Raw genomic sequence first — 21,314 nt, 5'->3', positions numbered from 1 at the left:
TTTGTGTGTGTGTGTGTGAGAGAGAGAGAGAGAGAGAGAGAGAGAGAGATCTGGGATTTAATAATAATTTGACATTTCATTTGATTTTTTTTTTTTTTTTGATATCTCATTTAGTTTGCACAAGTAATTCTCACATAACATGACTTCACATAATGTGGTTTTGTTTTAACACAAAGCATTTAATATGGAACTTTTCATTGAATACGAGAATTCCTCTTTTTAACATGACTTTGAGTGCAGTAATGTACATAAATTTTGCACCTATTTGTACCCAAACTGCACTCTGAATGAAAAGACTTTTACAGTGTTCTCTTTCCCACTCTGTTGATGTATATCTGTGTGGGATGTGTGAAATGAACAATTGTTTACCACTCGCTGATACCATTCTAATTCTTGTGAGAAAACATATGGTACTGCTGCAAGTGTATGTAACTGACAAAACTGTGGGCCTGCATGCTAAGTTTGCATTTCTTTTCAATACAAGTAGTATATAACTGTTGTAGACTGGCACTCGATCCCCATAATCAGGCGGAAAGGGGAGTCTCTAATTGCAAAAATTGTGAAAAAATTTCAAAAAACAGAGATAGTCATGGCAAATTCAGAATAAAGTGAAAATTGGTTTCTTTGGAAGTAAAATGAAAATTATGAATGTTTATGAAAGGAAGAGTGTATTGTTGACCTTGTGTATGCACACATGCATTGAATCTTCACAAAGCAGCTGTACGTACCATTTATGCAAATTCAGGAAAAAAAAAAAAAGCGGGAAGAGTTTTAAAAATGTTAACATCTGTAAATTCTGTTTAAAAGTTAAAAGTATAAACATTGGTAAATGCTACAATGGTATATCATACAAGGTTGCACCGAACTTGACAGGGGATGAGAAAGTCATATAATGTAACTCGGAGATAATATTCGATACCGAAATACATATATATAGTGTTATAACTGCATTGGGATATAAGTTTAGTTATATTTTGAATTGGAATTTTATTGAACTTGAATAGAAATCATGATTCAGACCAGAGCATCAAAGCAAAAGGCTCAAACTAATGGAAGTGCTGTGGCTCAGGGGAGAACTGATTGGAGGGAGGCCAGTTGTCCTCTGAATCACAGTCTGTTGAAATCCACTGCTTGTTTGATGTTTGTGGAGCAATTAGGAACGGGCCATGATATTGCCTAGGGGAATGTCTTTGTGTGCACGATGTAAGGAGTGTGAGGAAATCAGGTGCCAACTCAGCATTGTCATGGGCTCATATGAGAGCTTGAAGGACAGGGTGGATGTCCTCGAAGGATTTAAATTGAAGGGCCCATCAAGCTCTCCGCTGCTGACATCAATGCAAGAGCTTGCACTTGAACATCATGCAACACAGGTACAACCCCCAAGGCAGAATGCACTCGTCCCAAAGGAACTAGTTGTAGATGACTCTGTTGACAGGGAAATAGGGAACATATTGTGCAAAAAGGATAGATAGTAAAAGACCAGGGTATGTCTGCCAGGGGCAGAAGGGATCTGCTCTACGTCATGCAGCAGTCTGACGTAGAGCAGATATCTTTTAAGGGCACGCAGGGTGATATTGTTATACACATTGGCACTAATGATATTAAGAGTAGGAGACTGGCAGAATTACTTAACAAGTGCAAGTCAGTGCTGAAAAAAAGCTATGAGTTGGGGTTGAATTTTAAAGTGTCTGCAATTTTGCCCAGACACAATAGGAGGGAGTATATGATGAGAGCCTTGTCAATCAATTCGGCCCTGGAGGGATTGTGCAAGGCTCGAGGGGTAGAATTTTTCTCAGCCTAGTCTGTGCTTGTTAACAGGAGATACTGCTTCTACAGGGATGGGATACACTTAAATAGAAAGGGTGCAAGAATATTTGCTGATGCTATTGTGGCAGAGTTAGGTGGGTCAGAAAACTGCTAGCTTGGTGGAATACACGGACTAATAGATTAACAGTAGTCGCTGGCAGAGGTGAAAGTGATTCTTACACTGCTTCTATTGAAATGCAATTGAGCAGCAGCCTGAAAAGCAAGGCAATGAGGATTTCCAGGACTGCTGGGAGTCATAGTGGAACAAGTAAATACATGATGTGTTCGGGTAACTAAGAGTAGAAACAGGTGCATGTATACTTGCATGTACGCCAATGCTGGGAGTATAGTTAATAAATTCGATGAGCTTGAAGTGCTAGTTAAGAAATCAAAGGCAGATATTGTTGGGATATCACAAACGTGGTGTCACACAGACATAAGCAGTGCAGAATTGGAATTTCAGGAGTCAAACGTGTACAGAAACTATAGACAGGGTTATGCTGTTAATTAAGAAACACATAAAATCTAAAGAAGTGCATCCAATTGATGTTGTTGGACAATGCAATGTGGAGTCCGTTTGGTGTGACATAAGCACAGGGAAAGGAAAATTGAGAGAAAAAAGTGTGTGTTATAGGCCTAATGAATCTGATGAGTATAATGAGCAATTGTGCAGAGAAGAAGAGTGTGCAGTAAATCAGAGTGCCTTATAATGGGGATTTTAATTTTTCCCCAGAGATTGAATGGAATTTTTGGGTTGGTCACTCACACACTAGTTTTTTTGTTTTTGGTTTTTAGGAGCATTAGCAACTAAGGCCAAATTGCTCCGTGAATATGCGGTGGTCATTCCTGACCTTTCCACATCCTCCGTATTTGGTGGTGATGGGCTCGAACCCCGGTCTAATCAAGAAGAGTGTGCTACTCACTGCTGCTTCTTCCCACCTGGCTACGGAGGCGCCTTCACACACTAGTAATACTTTTGTGGATTTATTGGATGATTGTTTTCTACAGCAGCATGTTCAGGAGGTAACTAGAGGGAGTAATACTCTTGATCTGATTATCAGTAGTGATTCTTCGTGCATTAAGAATCTGCAGATATAGGAACCACTAGGTGGCAGTGATCACAGTGCTGAAGTGGGATTTACTCCAAGAGGTAACTACCATCAAGGGTAAAGGGAAGGATTTTTGCTTTCGTAAAGGTGACTACGGTGATCTGAGACAGTATTTGAATTCTATACAGTGTCATCAACTGATGATATTACCAACAGCAAATTCAAAATGGGAAGCATTCAAAGAATTAATCTTGGGAGGTACTAGGCTTTTCATACCAACTAAGAAATATTGTTCAAGATTTAGGCCTAAATGGATGTCAGATTAACCAATTAGACATGTGACAGAGAAGAAAAATGCATGGGCTGCATATAAAATAACAGGTGCCACAGAAGCCTATGAGAGATATAAGCTGGTCTGTAACCACGTTAAAAAGGAGGTTAGGCAGCCAAAGGCAGATTACGAAAAATCTTTTGTCAAAGGATGCAAAGAAAACCAGCAATGAGTTCTTTACTTATGTAAAATCTAGATGGAAGGGGATGAATCAGATTGGTCCACTTAATATCGATGGTTCAACTGTTAATGATCCTGCTCATGTAGCTAACAAACTAAATGAATATTTTGCATCTACATTCACACATGAGGAGTTATTCAGGGAGGGGAATGCCAGAAGTGTTTATTATTATTATTATCTATATGGTGCAAGGACGCCTGAGGCTTATGCTGCATCAGCCAAAAAAAAAAAAAAAATCCTGAGTTATTCAGAGAAAGAGAGAGAGAGTTGTTGTTTTGGTGTTTAGGAGCATTAGCAACTAAGGCCATATTGCTCCGGGGATATGTGGTGGTCATTCCCTGACCTTTCTGCATCCTCCGTATTTGGGGGGGACAGGCTTGAACCCTGGTCTAATCAAGAAGCGTGTGCTACGCACTGCTGCTCCTCCCCACCTGGCTACGGAGGCACCGAGAGAGAGAAGTAGAAGGAAATCACAAAAAAAGAGAAGACTGATGATATCCAGCTTCAGAACCCTGGGTTTGCCAAGCCCATACTCACCAGATGTGAGCCCCTAGGGATGCTATTAAACTCTGGCAGTAAGCTAGATAATCTTGTAATAACTGAGAGTAAAGTGGAGGAGAAATTGTTGAAGATAAACATAAGAAAGGCACCTGGGGTGGATGGAATCCATCATGTTATATTAAAGGAGGTGGCAAAGGAAGTAAGCAAACCCTTAACCATAATTGTGAGAGCATCCCTGCACTCAGGGAAGGTGCTCATGGACTGGAGATGTGCAAATGTGACCCCAATCCACAAAGAGGATCGAAGGGTGACATGAGTAATTACAGACCAGTTAGTTTAACTTCTGTTCCAGGTAAAATAATGGAGTCACTGCAGGATCATCTAGACAAGACTGCAGCAATAATTCAGACACAACATGGGTTTGTTATGGGAAGATTTGAAGAAAAGATTGTTCTGTTCCTGGGAAATTAATGGAGGCACTGGTTAAAGAAGCATTGCAGGATCATCTAGACAAGACCAGTTATAGCTTGGACACAGCATGGGTATGTTAAGAGGAAGTCTTGTCTGACCAATTTGATTGGATATTATGATGTAGTCACAAAGGAACTGGATAAAAAGAGTAACTTTCATATCATATATTTGGATCTTAGAAAGGCCTTTGATACTGTTGCACATGGAAGGCTGCTGCACAAATTGGAGCAGTGTGGCACTGGAGGCAAATTTCTGCTATGGATAAAGGGATGTATGAGTGGGAGAAGACAGAGTGCCAATCAATGGACACTACTCTTCGTGGACTAATGTTATTAGTGGAGTCCCTCAGGATTCAGTGTTGGGTCCATTGTTGTTTTCTGTATTTATAAATGATATTGATGATGGTATATCAGGCTTAATGTCCAAGTTTGCAGATGGTACGAAAGTTGGCAGCGTTGTTAATGACACTATTAACAGTACACTTCTGCAACCGGATCTAAAAAAGTTGAGCAAATGGGCTGAGAGGTGGCAAATGAAGTTTAACATTGACAAATGTAAAGTACTACATATGGGAAGCAGTAACCCTGGAGTAATGTATCAACTCTGTTGTACTACACTGACAGTGGTAGAGAATGAAAAGGACCTGAAGGTAATTGTGCAGGCAGATATGAAGTTTTCTGAGCAGTGCAGATGGTCTGAAAGAGTAGCTCATGGTGTCTTGTGAATGATATACAGCAGAGGTGGCCAACGAGCCTATCGCGGATTTAATTTCGGTCGATCATAATGAATTTTAAATATACAGTCATCCCTCGATTTGTGCAATGTAATTTTTGAGATGGTAGATCACGGCACATTTTGAAATAAAAAAGTAGATCGCATCACAAATTAAGTAGGCCTCTCCTGATATACAGGAATTTTTCTATCAGGGTGATTATCCCCTTGTATAAGGCAATGGTCAGGCCAAACCTTGAGTACTGTATACAGGTCTGAAGGCCTCATTTTAAGAAGGATGTAGAGCTGTTGGAGCGAGCGCAGAGAAGGGCAACAAGATTAGTGAATGGAAGAAAGACTTAAGTTTTGCAAATTACAGTGTCTGGAGACTAGTCGCCTGCGAGGTGATCTGATTGAGGTGTATAAAGACTTGAATGGTTTGAGCATGCTCAATGCTGATGGGATTCTTTCGCTTGCTCAGAATAATCACCTGAGAACGCATAAATTCAAATTGAGGAAAGACGGTTGTAGGATAGATGTGCGGAAGTTTGCCTTTAGCTAGTAGGTGGTTGATTGCTGGAGCAAACTTCCATCTGTCGTTGAAGTTGATAGCTTAAATAGATTCAAGGCAGAACTTGACAATCATTTGGAGCAAGTGGATTGGTGAAATAAGGGTGTTTTTTTTTTATTTTTATTTATGTTTTTTTGGCTGATACCACATGTGCCTTTGCTAATGCTCACAGTGTCACTGTGAATTACTGTGTGTGTGTTACTGGCAAAAAGTGTAGAATCGAAGCATTGTATAGAATGCTTAGGCAATAGCCTGGCAAAGTATGAAATAACTTTTCTTTAATTATCCTGTGATGCCATTATTAAAGTGAATCACAGGTCCAACTTTTATACAAATGCTTATGGGGAGGGTACTGCTCCTCACATTTTGCTGTTAAAATGAACATATACTTTTATAAGTACAAAATATAATATTAAAAATGTTTATGACATAAAAACTTTGGGGATTTACCATCTGCTTTGCATTTATAAAAATATAAAAATTCTAACCTAGAATTTTTTGAAATTTTTCTTTTTTTATCTTTTTGTATATTTATATTGTATATTAATTTTACACCTTTCTTACTGTATTTTGTATAAAAACATTAAAATTAATTTTTATATCCACAATATCCCTATTTTATTTCTTAATTTTTTTAAAAATAAATATGATTCTATTTTCACCCATAATGTGGTTCTCTTTGAATTTTATAGATAGCGATCATTTAGTAAAAATAATTCCTTCGACTCACGTTTCTGCCCCAACAAGACCTGAATTAAATACAGTACAGTATTAATAACTGCACCAGCCCAACTTGATCCTACCTCAGAAATTTGACAGCCAAAAAATAAATAAATAAAATAATCAAAATGCAATAATCAAAATCAAAATAATAAAATAAGCAAAATTCCTTGTTCATATCCAGGAACTTTTTTTTTTCTTTTTTCCACGTGTAATGGCAGTGATAAGACTGGCAAACCCACTGTGCATATGTGAAGGTACTGTACCCAGAAAACCAATCAATGCAGTTGTGAATATATTTGTGCAATGTACACTGAAAGGATAGAATTCATGGAATACCTGGTTCCTGGGCAACACGACACTGGCATCCCTCTCGCTAGTGGACAAACCCACCGCTTGGCATGTATATAGGTACACTGCATTCATGTACGTGGTAATTCAGTGTCACTATGGATAAATGTTGTCAGTTAACCGACTTTGAAAGAGGGATGATAGTGGGTGCCTGATGCATTGGTCAGTCTATCGCGGAGGTGGTACAGAAATTGCACTAGCCCTCTTAGACAGTATCAAGAGTGTATCAGGAATATACCATTTCCCAAATAACATCTCATCCTGGACAGCGCTGTGGGCGGAGAAAGGTGGTGGATGAACGTGGCCATCAACGTCCGTCTCTCATTTTTTCAGCCAACTGGAGAGTAACAATCACACAAATCACCGCTGACTTCAATGAGGGAGGTGCCAGAAACATCTCCACTAAGACCGTCAGACAATCATTAGCCACTGACCCACCCGAGTCCCATTGCTAACACCACAACATACGACTCTACGCCTCAATTGAGCGAAAGAACATCAGCATCGGACCTTGGATGATTGTAGACGGGTCTCCAGGTCCCATTTCCAGTTATTTCGAGCGGACGGGAGGGTGTGTATCTGGCAGAAACCGCACACAAAGCTGTGCACTCGTCATGTCAACAAGAAACTGTTCAGGCAGTTGGATGGTTGGTAATAAGCCTGGGCATGTTTAGTTGGCACATGTTGGGACCTCTCATATGTCTAGACGCATCTCTGAACAGTCCTGGTTATGTGTCCATCCTTGCAGACCATCTGCATCCCCTCATGTTCATTGTGCACTCACAGGGCAATGGACTCTTCCAGCAGGACAGTGCATCTCCCCACAGAGCTGTGGTGACTAGAACATGGCTCGAAGAGCATTCCACAGATTTTACCACCTTGGAATGGCCTCACATTCACCGGACATGAACCCTGTGGGGCACCTTTGGGATGCTGTGGAAAGGTCCGTTCAAGCTTTGGATCCTCCACCCAGGAATGCAATGGAATTATGGACAGCGGTGCAGCAAGCATGGATGGAAATACCTGTGGAATGCTTTTGTGAACTAGTGGACTCAGTGCCTCACCATGTGACTGCCCTTATCCAGGCAAACGGTGAACCTACCCATTACTATATAGGTATCCCATGATTTCTGTCTATTAAATATAATATTGGGATGTGTTGTTTATGATGTGATTGGCCTCTTAGCCTAGTGGGTAGCAATCACCCAGTGCTTTCCATTCTTGACATGTGGAGATGGACCGGATGGAAACCAGTGTGTGGGTTCCAAATGTACCACATACGGATAAATCTCACCCTGTTATCCATGGAACAGGATCATAACAGGCAGTCATCCAAAGAAGATCAGATGAAGTCAAATGTTGCACAAGATTGGTGTTAATGGTGTTCATCTAGGGATTTGTTTTATATTATTTATTTTTTATTTATTTATTATTATTTTTTATTTATTTATTTTTTATTTATTTATTTATTATTTTTTTTTTTAAATTTGAGTCCTGGAATAATATTCAGGCTCACAAAGTCTATGTTATAATAAAATACATTAAGAGGATTAGTTTTAGATCATTAATAATTTGTATTTAAGAAGTTTTGTGAATTTTTACAAGTTCAAATTATTCTTGAAAACATCTCAAAGCAGATAGTGCAGTTTCTGAAACAGGCAAACAAACGAACAAAAAATCTGCTTGGATTTTTTGTTTGTTTTGCAATTAAGGAAATAGTATACTATGGTAAAAAATCTCTGTCTACATAATTCAAAGAGGACCATATTATGGGTGAAAATAGAACCATATTTCTGTAAAAAAATTGGAGAAATAAAATAGGGATATTATGGAAGTATTTATTTATTTTAATATTTTTACACAAAATGCAGTAAGTAAGGCACAGAATTAATATACAGTATAATTAATAACAGTATACAGAATAATTAATATACAATATACAAAAAGAAAAAGTTCAAAAAATTCTATATGTCTAGGAACTTAGTAGTTGGAAATGCATTTAATAAATGTAAAGCAGATGGAGAGTTCCCAAAGTTTTCATGTTATAAACATTTTTTTATATTTTATTTAGTACATAACAGGTATAAATTTAATTTTAACAGAAAGTTATGAGGAGTAGTATGCCTTTGTATAAAAGTTGGAACTGTGATTCATTTAATGATGGTATCGTGGGACAATAAAGAAAAATTGATTTCATACTTTGCCAGGCATTCTATACATTTCCAGAGCATTTTGTACAATGCCTGGATTCTACACTTTGCTGGTAATATATACATAGAGCAAACTTGCTAGACTGTGTTTGCTGTTAGAGAGGGAAGGGAAGGGTTGAAAAAAGAATGCAACAAAGGTGCTGCCCTCTTTTTTTTGAGATTTTATTCTTTCAAACAAAGCAACAGCAGCTTCATCATCAGTGCTTTATTTACTGTCCTTTTGGCACATTCATTCCCTTCATCTTGAGTTAAGGAAACAGTATCAGATGATTGTTGCATTTTTGAGCACGTTTATATATTTTTTCTTATTTTGAACGAATTGTGCACAAGGAATTCATCCCATAGTTACAAACTATTGAATTAGCTGTTCTACAAAGGATCTAAAGGAACATTGTGACAAAAATATTCCATGAAATGTTACACTGGAGATTGATTTCTCCATTATACTAATACTTATATGCTTCCTTTGCTTTGATCGTATAAGAATTTCTTGGCTAAAATACAACACAGCTGTTGTCCTCCATATTCATGAGATCTATCACCATGTGACTGTTTTCTTTTTCCAAAACTCAAGTTTGTGTTGATCAGAGGTAGAGTTAATGTCATCATTGTGATCCAAGAATGATTGCAGACTACGCTAGCTGAGTTCACAATCAGGCTTTTACACATACTTCCAATAGTAACACAGTTTGCTGGACTTAGTATATGAAATTGCAAGCAAATTTACGGCAATAGTGTGGAATAGTCACTAACTGCAGCAAGTATAAAGAAATAAATTTTTCAGAATTTCAGATTAATAAAGTTTGTTCAGGAAAAATGCAGAGCTGTGTTATTAACATGGAGTTGTATTATTCTTACTACATCAGAAATGAAGAAATGGGTGATCTGGATACCTTTTTATTACACCTCATGGTCCATGCAAGTTTGATAATAAGGTAATGCCCATGTTGATCAAAGTTACGTGTACTGTCAGAAATAATGCCAAAGTAATTAAATTAATCTTAGATATACAGTCTTTATATCATATAAGACTATATCTAAAGTAAAGTGACATATCTATCATGATATATAACCTGATGCAAATTAGCATTAGCATTGGTACATGATGCAAGAAAGCAAGCTTATATAGCATCAGCCAAAAAAAAAACCCCTTATTTCACTCATCAACTCACTCCAAATGTTTGTCAAGTTCTGCCTTGAATCTATTTAAGCTATCAACTTCTACGACAGATGGAAGTTTGTTCCAGCAATCAACCACCCGCTGGCTAAAGACAAACTTCTGCACATCTATCCTACAACCATCTTTCCTCAATTTGAATTTATGCCATCTCAGGCAATTATTCTGAGCAAGAGGAAGAATCCCATGAGCATTGAGCATGCTCAAACCATTCAAGGCTTTATACACCTCAATCAGATCACCTCGCAGGTGCCTAGTCTCCAGACACTGTAATTTGCAAAACTTAAGCCGTTCTTTGTAAGAGCAACCCTTTGTTCCATTCACTAATCTTGTTGCCCTTCTCTCTACTCATTCCAACAACTCTGCATCCTTCTTAAAATGAGGCCTCCAGACCTGTATACAGTACTCAAGGTGTGGCCTGACCATTGCCTTTTACAAGGGGATAATCACCTCCTTAGTCTTCTGCTAGAAAAATTCCAGTATATCATTGAGAAGACACTATGAGCTACTCTTGCAGACCATCTGCACTGCTCAGAAAACTTCATATCTGCCTGCACAATTATCCCCAAGTCGTTTTCATTCTGTACCACTGTCAACGTTTTCGGACTGAGCTAACAAGAAGATTCCCTGAAGACACTCCACTCCCTGAAGCACTCCCTTCAGACGATTGCGTACAGATTATTACCACTGCCATAAGATCTGCATGTGATCTCTCCATCCCACGCAGAAGGCCCTACCGTTATGCAGTTCCCTGGTGGAATCCCCAACTACAGGATCTCAGAAGAAGAGTCCACCATTCAAGAAAAATGTTCCAGCAGGCTCGATCAAGGTTACCTCCCCATGAGGTAGATGCCGCCAGAGAGGCTTACTGCATTGTCAGAAATGAATACACAAAGCTAATTCGTAAAAGTAAAAAGCAAACGTGGCAAACCCTGGTATCCACTTCTGGGAATAAGGACCCCTGGGGCATCGTTTTCAAGATCGTAACAAACAAGCTGCTGCAAGGAGAGGTACTCGATACGACACTAAAGATGGATGGCTCCTCTACTTACACCTGAAAGGATAGCATTAACAATATTCTAGACACCATTTATCCCATTGAAGCTGCAGCTGTGACTCAACAACAACAAGAAATAGTAGATGAAAATCACAGCTATCATCCTGCCTCTGTGGAATCCCCCTTCACTAACATTGAGATGGACTTGGCAATAACCAAAATGAAAGTAGGAAAAACACCTGGTGCTGATCTGCTGGAAGTGGATGTGGTTAAAAAATTTGCAGAATGCTATCCTGTTACTCTCCTAAGCCTTCTAAATAGGTGCCTGACAGAAAGCACCTTTCCACCATCCTGGAAAACGGCAACCCTGAAATTTATATTGAAAAATCCCGACAAGCCACCACAAATTCCAACCTCCTACCGCCCGATTGCCTTGCTCTCTGTAATGGCCAAGCTACAAGAACGCCTACTCCTATTTCGCTTAACCACCAGATATGAAGAACAAAAACTTCCAAGTGACAAGCAATTTGGATTCAAAGTAGGTAGTAGCACAGAAGATGCCATTAACAGTTTAATCACTCAAGCAACTCACACAGCCTTTAAATACTCCCTTGCAATCATGGTAGACTTCGCTGGGGCCTTTGATCGACTATGGTGGCCCAGTGTTCTTCGGAGGCTTCGGCAAACAAATGTTTCCAACAATCTATACAACAGTTTAAGGTCATATTTAACTGGTAGAAAAGTCCAAGTTACCAACAGATTCCAGACAGTGACTAGGTACATCGATCGAGGCTGTCCGCAGGGCTCTGTGCTTGGCCCTTTCCTCTGGTCTGTTGTCCTGGATGAGTTCCTAAGCATGGACCTGGGAGGTGTTGAGTCCTTGGCCTTTGCGGATGATCTTGTCCTTTTGGTATGTGCTAACACCAGGACGAACCTGGAGAAAATGGCAAATGGAGCACTGGTAAAACTTCAGAACTGGGCAGCCCTGCACAACCTTACCATTTCAGGAGAGAAAACAAAGTCCATACTCCTTAAAGGCAGGCTACAAATCACAAGACCACCTACAATAAAATTAAACTTTATGCCCATACGGCTGCACACTGAAGTCAAGCTCCTAGGTATCTTCTTAGACTCGGGGCTTACCTTCCACCACCACCTAAAGTATCTAGCCAACAAAATTCAAAGGTACAGTGCTATGATAAGGCGAGTCAGCAGGGCAGACTGGGGGCTGAAGCACAAAGCTCTTACTCTGATATACCAAGTGGCATACGTGTGTTATGGTGCCTCTATCTGGTACCGAAAAGCCATCCTAGCAAGAAATAAACGTAAGCTGGATTCAATCCAGAGATTCATGCTCCTTTCAGTTTGCGGGGCGTGCCGCACCGTCAGCACCCCTGCTCTGCAGGTATTAACTGGATGTCAGCCACTATACTTAGAAGTGGTTAAAAGAGGGCTTTTTTATCACTTAAGGAAGGGAGTTCCAACCCAACTGCTAAATTTTCAACTCGACACCACAAACGGCACCAGGCAGGAAAGACAACGGATAACCCAACATCTACAAGAGATATGGCAACATGACTGGGACACTACAACAAAAGGGGCCATCACAAAACGATTCCTTCCATCCATAAGCTCAACTCACCCAGAACCTCCACCCTGGTTTTCGCCTGGCCTCCATGTGACCTTTATCATCACCGGCCATGGATCGTTCCAACAAAAACTGACCGCCATTGGAATCGAGAATGATCCACGTTGCCACTGCAGCGAAGAGGAATCCTGGGGGCACCTCATGTATGAGTGCCCCAGCTACGACAACATTAGGCTTAAATTCCTCACCACAATACAGAGAAACCCTCGTAATCAAGAATCCACTCTGCTACTCGAGGAACATACCTATAAGGCATTAACCACCTACGCGCAGGAAACATTTGTTCTTAGGCGAGCTAAGATTGCAGAACTCAGAGCCCAAGAACTAAACCGGACCGGCGTGGGATAACTCTCTATTCCCCCGGAAAACGCAGACATAATCATGCAAACCCTAATAGGGTAGGATCTATTGCAGGCACCATCCAAGGTGCGGGATGCTGGCGCTCCTTGGAGTGCGGGATTTAAGTCATCGCAAACCCGAAATGGGTAGGATATACTGCTGGCACCGATCTAGGTGCGGGATTGCTGGCACTGACCTCAGTGCGGGATCTACAGGCACTATGCCATTGACAATTACACAGGGGCATCTGTCCCCTGTGACTTTTTAAACCCACACTCTTTCCTATACTTCGCCCAATTAGGGTGGATTTATTCTCCACTGTCAACCCACCCAAATTCATTCCCCCTCAAATCCTCTATTCTTCTATGCCCCTCTCTCCCTCCCTTTTTTTTTTTTTTTTTTTTTTTATTAATTTATTTTTATTTTATATAAATTTTTTTTTTTTATTATTATATATATATTTTTTTTTTTTTTTTTTTTTTTTGGCCTCCGTCAGGAAGCTCGGGCAACCCTGGCAGAGGCCAGCCAGAGTATAATGGGCAGCCTGGCTCACCTCCCAGTGGTGGTGGCGGGCAACGTGAGGTTCCCTTAGGGGCCTTGCAGCTAAGCAGCCAGAGACAGAACAACAGACCACAGCACAACTCTGTCACAAACCAGACACCACACTTTGTCTGGCTTTTACAGAGATTCTGTAAATTCTTCACAGAGTACTATGGTGCAGATGTGGGAAACCACCGGTGGCACCTTCCACAAAACACAGTGTAGTGGCATACACTATGTGAGTGGGTACCACAGAGTTGATACATTACTCTGGGATTACTGCTTCACATATGTAGTACTTTACATTTGTCAATGTTAAACTTCATTTGCCACCTCTCAGTCCATCTTCTCAACATTTCCAGATCCTGTTGCAACAATGTACTGTCATTAACAGTACATTGTTGTACTGTTAATGACATTAGTGTCATTAACAACCCTGCCAACCTTCATATCGTCTGCAAACTTGGACATTAAGCCTGAGATACCATCATCAATATCATTTATAAATACAGAAAACAACAATGAACCCAACACTGAACCCTGAAGGACTCCACTAATAACATTAGTCCACGAAGAGCAGTGTCCATTGATTACCACTCTCTGTCTTCCCCCACTCAACCATCCCTCTATCCATTGCAGCAATTTGCCTCCAATGCCACACTGCTCCAATTTGTGCAGCAGTCTTCCATGTGCAACAGTATCAAAGACTTTCCTAAGAACCAAATATATGATAACAAAGTTATTCTTTGCATCCAGTTCCTTTGTGACTACATCATAGTATCCAATCAGATTAGTCAGACAAGGCTTCCCCTTAACAAACCCATGCTGTGTCCAAGCTATAACTGAAGTCTTGTCTAGATGATCCTGCAATGCTTCTTTAACCAGTTACTCTATTAATTTCCCTGGAACAGAAGTTAAACTAACAGGTCTGTAATTACCTGTGTCTCCCTTTGATCCTCCTTTGTGGATTGGGGTCACATTTGCACATCTCCAGTCCATGGTTACCTTCCCTGAGTCCAGGGAAGATCTCATAATTATGGCTAAGGGTTTGCTTACTTCCTTTGCCACCTCCTTTAATATAACTGGATAGATTCCATCCACCCCAGGTACCTTTCTTGTGTTTATCTTCAACAATTTCTCCTCCACTTTACTCTCAGTTATTACAAGATTATCTAGCTTACTGCCAGAATTGAATACACCTTTGGCATTCCCCTTCCTGAATAACTCCTCATGTGTGAATGTCGATGCAAAATATTCATTAAGTTTGTTAGCTACCTGAGCTGGATCATCAACAGTTCACCCATCGATATCAAGTGGACCAATCTGATTCATCCCCTTCCTTCTAGAGTTTACATAAGTAAAGACCTCTTTGCTGTTTTTCTTTGCCTCCTTTGCCGAAGATTCCTCGTAATCTGCCTTCGCCTGCCTAACCTCCTTTTTAACTTGGTTACAGACCAGCTTTTATCTATCATAGGCTTCTGCATGGGATACATATAAATTAACATGTTAATTTATATGTATCCCATGCATTTTTCTTCTCTGTCACATGTCTAATTAGTTCATCTGACATCCATTTAGGTCTAAATCTTGAACAGTATTTCTTAGTTGGTATGAAAAGCCTAATAGGTTCCAAGATTAATTCTTTGAATGCTTCCCATTGTGAATTTGCTGTTGGTAACATCATCAGTTGGTTCCACCGTATAGAATTTAAATACTATCTCAGACCACCGTGGTCACCTTTACGAAAGCAAAAACCCTTCCCTTTACCCTTGATGATAGTTACCTCTTTGAGTAAATCCCACTTCAGCACACTGTGATCACTGCCACCTAGTGGTTCTTTTAACTGCAGATTCTTGATGCATGAAGAATCACTACTGATAATCAGATCAAGTGTATTACTTCCTCTAGTTGCCTCCCAAACATGTTGCTGTAGAAAACAATCATCCCATAAATCCACAAAAGCCTTGTTGTGTGAGTGCCCAACCCACAAGTTCCAGTCAATATCCGGGAAATTAAAATCCCCCATTATAAGACACTCTAATTTACTGGCCCACTCTATTTCTCTGCACAACTGCTCATTATACTCATCAGATTCATTAGGCCATTAACACACCTACTCAAAATTTTCCTTTCCCAGTGTGTATGTCACACCAAACAGACGCAAAATTGCATTGTCCACCAACATCAATTGGATGCACTTCTTTAGATTTTATGTGTTTCTTAATTAACAGCATAAACCTGTCTATCCTTTCTGTACATGTTTGACTCCTGAAATTCCAGTTCTGAACTGCTTATGTCTGTGTAACACCATGTCTCTGATATCCCAACAATATCTCCCCACTTCAAGCTCATCGAATTTATTAACTATACTCCTAGCATTGGTGTACATGCAAGTATACATGCACCTGTTTCTACTCTTAGTTATCCTAACACAGCCCATGTATTTACTTGTTCCACTATGACTCCCAGCAGTCCTGGAAATTCCCATTGCCTTGCTTTCCAGACTGCTGCTCAATTGCATTTCAATAGAAGTAGTGCAAGAATCACTTTTACCTCTGGCAGTTGCTACTGTTAATCTATTAGTCTGTGTTTCCCCCCAAGCTAGAAGTTTTCCAACCCACCTAACTCTGCCACGATAGCATCAGCAAATATTCTTGCACCCTTTTTATTTAAGTGTATCCCATCCCTGTAGAAGCAGTCTCTCCTGTTAACAAGCACGGACCAGGCTGAGAAAAATTGAGCCTTGCATAATCTCTGCAGGGCCGAATTGGTCGACAAGGCTCTCATTATATACTCCCTCCTATCGTGTCTGGGCAGAATTGCAGACGCTTTCAAATTCAGCTCTAACTCACGGCTTTTTTTCAGCATTGTCTTGTACTTGTTAAGTAATTCTGCCTGTCTCCTACTCTTAATATCATTAGTGCCAGCGTGTACAACAATGTCACCCTTTGTGCCCCTAAAGAATGATATCTGCCCACAATGTCATCAACCTTTGCCCCTGGCAGACATACCCTGGTCCTGTTCCATCTATCCTTTTGCACAATATGTTCCCTGCTTCCCTGACAATAGAGTCACCTACAACAACTAGTTCCTTTGGGACCAGCACATTCTGCCTTGGAGGTTGCCGCTTTGTTGCATGATGTTCAAGTGCAAGCTCTGGCATTGATGTGGGCAGCTGAGAGCTTGATGGCCCTTCAATTTAAATCCTTCGTGGGCATCCACCCTGTCCTTCAAGCTTTCATATAAGCCCATAACAATGCCGATTTTGTGCCTGATTTCCTCGCATTCCTTACATTGTGCACACACAAAGACATTCCCCTTGGTAATATCATGTCCCGTTCCTGATTGCTCCACAAATATCAAACAAGCAGTGCATTTCAATAGACTGTGATTTAGAGGACAATCGCTCCCCTCAGTTGTCCCCTGAGCCACAGCACTTCCACTAGTTTGAGCCTTTTGCTTTGCTGTTCTGGTCTGAGTTACGATTTCTATTCAAGTTCAATAAAATTCCAATATAAAATATAGCCCTAAACCTATATCCCAATGCAGTTATAACACTATATATATGCATTTCGGTATCGAATATTATCTCCGAGTTACGTTATATGACTTTCTTATTCCCTGTCAACTTATATGTATTACTTTATGATGTTACGTTTGTAATAACTAGGTCGCTATATTTATTTAGTTAAAAAAGTACAATTCAGTTGACAATGAAATTTAATAAGATTAATAAATTTTAATTGATACTACTATACTCGCTATCTAGTTTTCTGTTAAACCTTTCGCTAGCGCACATTGTATCTTATAACAATGGCGGCAAGTTACGAACGGTTAATCTACGAACATGAGGTATTATTTACTTTAAAAATCGCACTATCTAAATTCAAAATAAACCACGGAGCTTGACTAGATCTATAAGCTACTTATAGAAAATAATTTAATCTAACAATTAAGTCAATAAAGCGGCTAAGTATAATTAAAAACTTTTCGTTCGTGGGAGCTGCAAATCCTGTCCACACGTGGATTTTGATACCCTTACCAATACTAAGTAATAACCAAAAAATCTCTATCTAAATTCAATTTAAACTAAAGAATTGTTACTAGGAATATAAAGCAACTCTAAAAAATAAATTATACCAATTTAAGTCAATAAAAAAGCAAAAACTTCTCTATTTGCTGGAGCTATAAAAACTTTGCCTGTTCACATGTACTCTCGAACCCACTCCTATCTAATATCTTAGTAATGTTATTCCAGGTTGCTAATATACAGATTGTCGCTGACTTACAACCTTCTGACTTATGACCATTCGTAGCTACGACAGTTGCATATATTACATTAAAAAAAAATTAGAAATTAAAAATATTTTAAAAATTACAAAAAAAATTGAATTTGGGTCCTAACAATAAGTCACACTTGCTGATGACAATGTATGAGAATTACTGCATCCTGTGCTTAGTATGGCATCAAGTCTAGCTACTCTCGGTATGACTCAGTCTCTTTCTGTTCTTCAAAACTAGTGAACGTGATATTATCGCTACATGATTCCCAATCTTTTTATTATCTCGGGAACCAACCTATCCTTCAGTTAATATGGCTAGCAAATGTAAAATTGATTCACCATCTCCTGTCAAGAAGAAGAGAAAGACAATAAGCTTAAAGATGAAGCTGAACGATGCCAGAATTTAAGGTGTTCAAAGTTCACCCCACTTTTTGGAGGAAATGTAGTAGGATATAAGCTAAAACTATTAATGATTTATCATTCTGAAAATCCAAGGGCTTTAAAAATATCAATAAACACACCCTGCCAGTGTTTTATCGGCATAACAAAAAAGGCATGGATCACCAAAATTTGTACGTAAATTAGAGAAGTCAAAAATTATTGTCATGAAAAAGACATTAACACTGGATAATGCACCCAGACATCCAGCACACCTGGTTGACATTTACCCTAATATTAAAGTAGTGTACCTTCCACCAAGCACTACTTAATTATCTAGCCATTAGATCAAGGAATTATTGCTGCATTTAAAGCTTATTGCCTTCACCTTCGAAAGACGTTTTCTCAGGCTATTACTGCTACTGAAAGAGGGCAAACTCAGAGAGAATTTTGGAAGGCTTATAATATTTTGCATTGCACAATGAATATAGCTGCAGCATGGAATGAGATTAGTAATAAATGCATGAGCGGCATATGGATGAATCTCATGGAAATTCATATCCCTAGGTTTGATAAGGATGATACTATTACCGAGATTAGTAATGAAGTTGTAGAACTTGGAGAGCAGCTGGAATTGGAAGTGGATGCAAATGGTGTGGAGCAGTTTGTTGAAAACACAGAGGAAGAATTAATTAATAATGAGCTGCTTGAGCCGGAACTACAAGACATTAGAGAAGAAGAAGAAACAGAAAATGTAGATGAAACACCAGAGCCTGCAAGAAAGTTTTCAGCAAAAAATATGTCAGAGTCATTTGCCATAATTAATAAGGGAATGCAAATGTTGGAAGATATTAAAATGTGTACAAAACTATTCAAGATGCCCTTGCTTGCTATAGGGAAATCTACAATGAAAAGAAAAAGCCAAGTGTGCAGTCAACATTACACAAATTTTTCAAGAAGAATTCCCCTGTTCCTTCATCATCTGCTGAAAAGTCTAGCACCTCTTTCTCTCTCTCTCACTCTTCCTCACACAATGAATAATTTTAATGTCTTTAATTGTGACATTCTTGCTTCCCATTTCTTATTAAATTTATTATTATTATTACTATTATTTTCTTATTAACCTTGGGAACTATACCCCTATATTACCATTATTATTTATATTTGACTTACGACCGTTTTGACTTATTACGGAAGTACCATATTGGAACTCATCTTAAGTTGGGGAATATCTATACAGCCTTATTTCCATAGTAAGTTTGGGGTTAGACTGGTTGTTTATGAATAGTTATGTAGTTCACTTCTATGGTGATGGTTTAGATTGAAGTGCAATTCAAAATGGGAAAAATGTTTCAAATTAACAATAACTGTTATCTTAATTTCTTCTAAATTGGTTTCCCCTATTGGTTTTTGATAATGAAAAGAGCATTGCTAGAACTTCTTAAAAACATCTAGTTTTATTAAGTTTTAACATCTAAAAATAGAACAAGCATTAAAATGTTAGCTATTCAATGAAACAATCCAAGCCACTTGTTTGCATAAATTTGTTTATTATTTATTTTCTTTTGGATGAACAATGATAAACAATGAAATTTAACAATTGTGGATGCCAAATCCACAACATTGATGGTTATTTATTTATTTATTTTTATTATTATTTTTTTTATTCTATTAGGTTATTATGTCTCGAGGTGGTCGTTTCTTAGAAGCTCCAGTTTGTGGATCCAAAAAAGCAGCAGAAGATGGCACTTTAATTATTCTAGCTGCAGGCGATAGATCACTCTTTAATGAATGTGGTCCATGTTTTCAGGCTATAGGAACACATGCTTTTTATCTGGGTATGATTTTAAGTAATTATAATTTTTTAGATCCTCTAGATCAGGCATCGGCAACCTAGATCATGCATGCCAGTAGGTGGTGTGCGGATAATATTTTGTGGTATGCTGATGTGTGATATTAAGGGGGCATTCAGTAAGTTATCTACTTTGACTATTAATATGCTAGATATATAAAAAACGGTAGATTATATATATATATATATATATATATATATATATATCCATTGAAAATAAATAACAGTAGTCTTCTCTACTAGAGAAACATTATTTATTCAAAGTAGTGCAATACCAGCTATTCCCTTTCATCTTTTATAGCTACTTAGACAAGCCTTTCTCATTGTTCTCTAACTGCTGGTGGTTATTATGCTTATTCAGTGTTTATCTTCAAGTATGTATTTCTAGGTCATGCATAAGTACTCTTGCAGTAGATGCAAGTTGCATCCTTCACATATGCCACTAATGTATCTTTTCAATAACTCCCCTATTTCCATTCCTTCCCCAAATTAGCAGTTTCCCTGAACTCTTAAAGCCTCCTCTGACATCAGCAAAAACCTTTCCATCTTGTGTCGAATCGAATTGTATTGTATTGAAATTGAATTAAGTTTTATTGAAAGTTCGGTTGAATTCTATTATTAATTTTTCCAATTAGGGCAGGCCAAAAAAATTATTTCCAATCTGGAAATAATTTTCTCCTTGGAGATAATTATATTGTATATCATGAGATTGGGCTTAATTTAAATAAGTTTGTTCAAAAATAATGCATAACTTCTTGACTAAATTTTGAACAATTAGGTAGTTATTAATAACTATAATTGCTAATCATAGTTTTGTGTATTCTAATGTTAAAATTTTATCATCACTTTGACCAAATTTCAAATATTGGATAGTTTTTGGAGGAGAGGAAATTGTGGGCATTCAGGCATTTCATAATAAATCAATTATGGTCATTGGTGGATTTAAGCAGCCACTTAGGGCCAAAAATTTAATGCTCTGAAATTACTACATCTCTGGCACTGTCTAGAGCAGAGGTTCTTAACCTTTTGTATGTTCCTCTCCCATCCAGTTTTGTCATGCTACTTCACCTCCATTACACACAAAAACTGGGGTGTTTCTTTAATAAATTAATTTTAAAAGATACTGAAAACAAATGTCTCACTATCGATAGCTATTAGTTCCTGTTAGCTAATGTTATCTCTAGACTATAGAGGTTTA

The 21,314-nt window shown here is 38.7% G+C and overlaps 1 protein-coding gene across 2 annotated transcripts in view; it reads left to right on the top strand.

Annotated features, from left to right (window-relative positions):
* Window positions 1-21,314, top strand: part of LOC150085518 (uncharacterized) — a 384,896-nt gene that overhangs the window by 329,316 nt on the left and 34,266 nt on the right. For both annotated transcript variants that reach the window (XM_090373310.1, XM_090373309.1), the window contains one exon: window positions 19,940-20,102. In XM_090373310.1, coding sequence (XP_090229436.1) covers window positions 19,940-20,102 — 163 coding nt within the window. The remainder of the gene's footprint in view (window positions 1-19,939; window positions 20,103-21,314) is intronic.

This window comes from Mastigoproctus giganteus, chromosome 5 (genome assembly GCF_048544385.1).
Source record: "Mastigoproctus giganteus isolate SK-2022 chromosome 5, ASM4854438v1, whole genome shotgun sequence".
NCBI lineage: Eukaryota > Metazoa > Arthropoda > Arachnida > Uropygi > Thelyphonidae > Mastigoproctus > Mastigoproctus giganteus.
This window is presented reverse-complemented; position numbering and strand designations above follow the sequence as displayed.